This window comes from Peromyscus eremicus, chromosome 3, assembly GCF_949786415.1.
Source record: "Peromyscus eremicus chromosome 3, PerEre_H2_v1, whole genome shotgun sequence".
In the NCBI taxonomy this organism is placed as follows: domain Eukaryota; kingdom Metazoa; phylum Chordata; class Mammalia; order Rodentia; family Cricetidae; genus Peromyscus; species Peromyscus eremicus.
Genome location: NC_081418.1, coordinates 52378361 through 52384963, shown reverse-complemented (window position 1 = coordinate 52384963; position 6603 = coordinate 52378361). Strand labels below are relative to the sequence as shown.

At 41.9% G+C, this 6603-nt stretch overlaps 1 gene segment (V, D, J or C); it reads right to left on the bottom strand.

Annotated features, from left to right (window-relative positions):
- Positions 1-669: 669 nt before the first annotated feature.
- On the bottom strand, positions 670-6021 carry LOC131906839 (T-cell receptor beta chain V region C5-like). The segment is given in 2 exon segments: positions 670-1934; positions 5921-6021. Coding segments are annotated over 2 exon segments (414 nt in total).
- Between the last annotated feature and the right edge of the window lie 582 nt (positions 6022-6603).

The following is a 6603-nucleotide window of genomic DNA, read 5'->3' as shown; positions in this document are numbered from 1 at the left end:
CTGAAACCTCTTGAACCAGTCCCCCCCAATACAAGTAACTCTTAGCACTACTGTCTTCCATGTTATTAGTATAGCCTATTAAGCAGCACTTAAAGCATTAAACAACTTTTCTAATCCACAGTCCCATTGTTCATATTTCTTCAAACAAAAGCATTCTCCAGCTCTCACAGCAATGCCCTACTCCTGGTGCCAACTTCTGTCTTAGATAGGTTTTCTACTGCTGTGAATAGACACCATGACCATGGCCACTCTCACAAAGAAAAAACATTTAATTGGATTGGCTTACATTTTCAGAGGTTTAGTTCATTATCATCACTGTACAACAAGGTGGCATGCAGGCAGACATGGTGCTGGCTTCATCTTGATCTGAAGACAACAGGAAGTGAATTGAGTGTCACACTGAGTGAAAGCTTGAGCAATAGAGACCTCAAAGCTCACCCACACAGTGAGACACTTCCTCCCATAAACCATATCTACTTCAAATAAGCTATATCTCTTAAGAGTGACAATCCATATGAGATTATGGGAGAAATTACATTGAAACTACTACAGTCCCCTATATAGTTAACCAATCACAAGCAGGCATTCCTAAAAGTATACATATAAGTAACACTGAATAGAATCAGCAGATTGAACTAATATTTTTATTTAAACCACACACATACACACAAACACACAAACATAAAACCAACAAAAAATAATAATAAATAAGAGATAATGAATTTAAAAGGAAAGAAAATCATGTGAAGAGGAAGTAAGGGTGAAATACTGTAAATAAATTAAAATCCTAAAAAGGTAAAAAAAAAAAAATAATCCAACCTGAAATAGATTTTCATGGGAGGTAGAGATCCAGAGCAAGAGGGAAAGGCGTGACTTCAGTGCAGAAGAAATGTCCTAGGAAAGTATCCCCAGAGGTGAAAACAGCACAGCACATATGAGGAAGTAATGGAATGTAGACAAGTTCAGCTGGAGAGGAAAAAACAGAGAAGTCTGGGTAAAGGCTGATGATAGAGATGAGTGAAGAAAATGACATAGGACCTTATGGATTTTTGTCCTATATAACAAAGGGACTACTGACCTGTAGGGTAAACACAGCCTGGAAAGACACCATGTAAGTGGCTCAGGTGGATAGCAGAGTGGTTAAGGAGTTCACTGAGGCCACCAAGAGGGAAATGATGGCTATGACTTTATCAAACAGGTCATCAGGAATTTTAGTTAATGATTAATTTTCAACCAGCCATAGTACTGGTAGCACAAGCCTTTAATCCTAGCACATGGTAGCAAGGCAGGCAGATCTCTGTGAGTTTTTGGCCAGCCTGGTCTACAGACTATGAGGATAGTCAAGACTTACACAGAAAAACCCTCAAAAAAAAAAAAAAAGAAAGAAAGAAAACCTCAACAAAACACAACAGAAAGATTCATTTTCCTCTTAGTAAGGAGAACTAAGGGGTGGATATAACACAAGCAGCCAAGAAAAGATGTTAGAGTGGACTTCAGTCAGGCTGAGACCCATGCTGAAATGTGCCTAGTTTGTAGAGCTCAGTGACTCTTAAAGAGGCAAAGAAATCCTGGGCCACACAGGAAACTTGTCATCCTAATTTACTTTATGTGCAGAGAGGAGACAGCCACACATTGCTGTGCATCACTGGTGGCACAAAAGTACACAGCTGTCTGAGAGGGGGAAGCCATCTCCAGAATGAGAGAGAAGTTCTCTTGACTTGGTCTGGTAACCTTGTACCCATCAGGGACATCTCCTTTCTCAGTGCTACCAGCACCAAATGAGTAATGGATCAGCCTCAGTCCATGACCCAGGTCCTGCCGATACCAGTACATATTGTTGTGGTTGGAAGTCTGGTGACAGCTCAGTGTCACCTTTCCTCCTGTTACTGTCACCTTGCTTCTTGGGTCTTGGGTGACTGCAGCCTCCATGTGTTCTGGAATAGAGGAATACAGAGCATGCTGATGTCATTTTAGCTAGAATAGGGAATTCTGTTGAGGGAAGCATACCTGCAGCCTGTCCAGCACTCACTTGCACACAGGAGACTCAAGGCCACATGGAGGAGCCTGAAGTCCATCTCAGGACCAAGGCAAGATCTGATGTCTTCCAGCTCTGTTTGTAGAAACTAGAGCCGGGGCTCTCAGTGACTTAGTGATGTCATTGTCTCCAACAAATGGGGAACTGCACAGTTGTCATGCCACACCCCTTCCCCACAGAAGCAAGCCAACTCTTAACTACAATCACATGGTTGGATTAACAGTATTATTTGGAGAGGAGATACACAAATTAACAACTGAGATTTAAGGAATTTGTGGTTTGTTTTGTATATATACATGCATGTACTCCTTTAATTTAAGTCAACATATAAGGTTTCTTTTATTCCCACTATGACACATTTCTGCCAGGAACCAGACTCAGAGGTTTTGAGGGTCCAAAGAGGGGATACCTGGAAGGCACAGTAATGACTCAGAGACAGTGCTCATACAAGTTGGCAGGTCACTTCGGGCTTCTGCAGTTGCTAAGTAGCTTCTGCTACAGCTTCCTTAGCTTCTGCTTCTGCCTTGGTAACCTCAGTCTTTTATTATCATAAGCAAGGGGAAACAGAAAGAAAAGGGGAAATCACCCAATACAAAGTATCCTCATGTTTCCAAAGGTTATTCTTAAAAAATCACCAATATATTCTTTATCATCTTTTACTAAACACAGGAACTATCCCAGACTTAACACCAAAGCAAGCATAATCTATTTTTTTAATGATTATACAATCTTCTGAGCACTTGACCCAGAGGCTAGCAACATGCAATTTCAAAAAAAAAAAAAAAAAAAAAACAGTGGTCAATGTCAATGTACCAGATAGTCATTTCCTTCTAATACAGCCTGCTTTGATCTCCATACCCCTGCAGAAGTTCAAGTTCCTCCTCAGCCCTCTGTAAACAACAAGCCCCATGACTGGTGGGCCACAATGACCTCAGATAAGAAATCTGCCCCTGCAGATCAGCAACTTTTGTCTTTCTAATCCCAACAATTCCAAGGTAGACCTGATCCAATTTTCAGTTCTTCCATGAAAGGAAGCTCACCTTTCTTGGCAGCTCTTTTCAGTCTAGAAACCCAATAAAACTTGTAACAATCACTTCAACCATTGCCACATTGTCTCCACACTCCTTCAGGAGGAATCAAAATATCTGGATTAAAGTTACCATCTCCCTTTCTTGGTGGAGGCCACTATTTTCCTCCTGTTCTAGGTTCCCACACTTCCCGTTTGTCTTCCCATCTATATGTTACTCCATCCACAGTCTTCTGCCAATACCCCCAAGGGTCTCAAGTTTTACACAATGCCCTTGGAATATCCTCAGAAACTGAATTATTCATCATGGACAATTTGAAACCAGTGCACTGATACACATCATACCATGTGCTATAGTTGACCACACATTCAGTACAGTTTATCCAAGCATGTAAAGCTTCCCCAGGCTGCAGGTTCTTTCCCATGACCTGTAAAAATAAACTGCCTTGACCCCAGCCTGGGTGATCACCTCTGTATAATTTCCTGTGAAATTTATTTCACTCCTTTCCTGTATCACAGAAATCACCATTGATCTAGAAACACAGAACATAAAGACCAGATAGAAGAAAAAGACTAGCATTACAAGAAGTAATTATATGGAGGAGAACATGACAAGTGCATGCCATAAAGCATGACCTTGGGACACATAGGCATTTCTGCCTTGGCCCTCTAGAGGCATGCTAAGCAGAAGATCCACAGGGGAATGCATGGAGGGTTGATGGTCCACAATCTTGTGTCCGTTTTTCTCCAATCTCTGCAGGCAGCTCGTCAGCCATCTTATGTGCCGTTCTTGGCATATTTCCTTATTTCACAATCTTTTATTTATTTATTTATTTTTACTATTTGTATAGTCTCAGTTGCACCCGCACAACATGCCATAGTCTATGAAGTTTCTACTAATTCTTTACTTTGCCTTAAATATGGAAGGTAAACCTTCGGTGCCATCTATGGCTCCAAGAACTGCTCAACATCCAGAAATCTTATAAAACACCAAGGTTGGGGTCATTACAATTTGAATAATTGATTTAAGATATCTCATAACAATTCAGGAACATAAGCTCTACATTCTAAGCTAGGCTACTGTGTCCTCATTGATTAAAAAAAAAAATCTCCTTGTTTCAGGTGATGCTGTGGAGGGCTGACCTAAACTTTCTTACTTTGATTTCTGTAAAGAGAAAGTCTCTTTCAACATTATGGGTGAGCTGTTAGCCTGGAAATGTGAAGATCTGGTTTGTCTAGGTTCCCAGGTAAATGTAACTACTTCATTCAAAAGCTCATGTTCTAAGTTCTCTAACATGAAACACTTACTTCTACTCAAGAGCACTATAGGTTCCTTTCTAAGTAAAGAATATCTCAGTTGCAGCCTACACAGATAGTATCAAAGTATAAAACCTCCTTCTGTGGTCAAACATCCTGGTAGGATCTTAATAGATACTTTCTATAATCCTGTAACTGGTGAGGAAGGACTCAGAAGCAGAAGCAGAGACAAAGGGGGCAGCACAGCATCCATATGAAGAACCTTAGGACAGAGTCTGGCCATTCTAGAAAGAACATATCTCTCAATGCCTAAAGCATGGCTGCTCCCCAGAAACAAAGAGCCACCAAGACAAAAGGCAGTTGCCCATGGTTGAGTCTGTCCAAGCAAGAGCCACTGTGAACTTTAGACTTAGATGTTCAATTGTAGAACTTGAAATTTTGAAGCTCTTAGGCTCATTTCCAGGTTAAGTTCTGATCTACCAGTAATGGAAGTCTTCTGATCAATACTCTGATTTAATCAGAGAGAGAAGCATATTATCTCCTTATATTTCTTTTAAAATGATTGCTTGATTACTGAGTAATAAATTTTCTTTTTTTGAAAATGTAAACCTCACCTTGAAACTATAACTCTACAAACATTATCCAGCTTAATAGTGTACATCTAGAACCTATCAGCATCTCACATATTCACAATAACCTCAGCTGGTCTTATAACACAAGAGACAGTGAACTATATATTTTTATAACTCAAAATAGGAAACAACAGGGAAATTCAGAACTTTGACTTAGAAGGCAAAGAGATGCAGATTTTAACGCTTGTGTTGGTATTGGTAAATATGAAATGCTAGGAAATTTCATAAGCTACTGATTCCTATTGGTGTATAGAAATCTTCATCTAGAAAATGGGTAAGTTAATGTCTACCTTTGTCTTACGATATATTGCCTATGCTCACACCCCACCACAGAACAGGGTTTCCTCCCACTGGCTAGGTAGGAGCTAGAAGGTACTGGCAGAGAAATGAGGACATCTGAGGTCTTGGGGCCCAACCCCTTTTAAGACCACTCTAAGGGAATTAGTAAAGACCTAGAAGCATTTCTGGGCCTTGGATAAGGTTGTGTGGCATCTCATAACCTCTCTCTATTACATCACCAGCGGGGACAGGAAGATTAAGGGACAGAAAGCCTGTCACTCTATAAGGCTGTGGTGAGCTGGCACAGAAGTACACAGCAGAGTCCTTCAGCTGCAAGGTACTCATGTTCATCTCAGAGTGATAGTCACTGAACTGCTGGACTGAGAATCGGTTGGGCATGTTTCCTTTTGCTTCTTCTGTTTTTTCATAATGCTGAATGAGGAACCTAAGTTCCTGCCCCAGAGTCTGTTGGTACCAGCTCACACTGTAATGTCCAGAGATGGGAATACATTTCAGAATGGAACTTTTTTCCCTTTGCTTTGATTATGTGTCTTGGAAACTGGATGACCCCAGGATTTGCTGAACCTAGGGAAGCAGGAGACAGGAGTGAGTATCCAGAGAAAGAGTAGATGGATTCAGCAGCAGCAGTAAAGTAGCTGAGGAGCAGTCCCACCAGAGCTCAGGACTTACTTGTTCCCAGGAGAAAGACAGTAACACAGCAGAGCAGGGTGGGGCCCCAGGCAGAGTCAGGGAGGGCAGTGTCACACATCCTTCTACTCAGGATGCTGGTCTCCTTGGTTAGAGCAGGAGTTAGCTCCCCCTTTCATCTCATCTCATAGCCTGTGATGTCAGATTCTGAGGTCAGTGATCTTGCTGGCTCCCATAGGCTGTCTGTGCCCTTGGGCATACTCTGCTGGCCCAGCTCTTCCCCCTTTAGGCTCAGCCTGCTTAGTGAAAGGGAAGTTGGCTGTGCTGAATGGCTGTCTTTGGGGAACTCCTTTCCATGCTCTCCTCTGAGGCAGGTGCTTCCTTCTCTTCTAGCTCCAGGATGTTTTGGATTGTTCAAGGCTACAGTTCATGACTCTCTGTGGTGATGCTCAGCTTATGTATAAAGATGATGGACCACCTGTTGCTTGCCTTGGTCTTCCTGAGACAGCACTGTTTCTGATTCTACAGTCAATATTCTACTGTGGGCAACAAACCAGAGCGCTATATCAGCTCACTCCTTAGACCCACAGTGCCCCCTAGAGACCAGCTATGCTGTCACTGGGCTATACCTCTAATGGCTGTAATAGAGGCTGGGAGGTCAAAATCAGGCATCAGGGGAGGACAAGAAAACATATCAGAGTTGTTGCTAGTTCCAGTGTACCCAC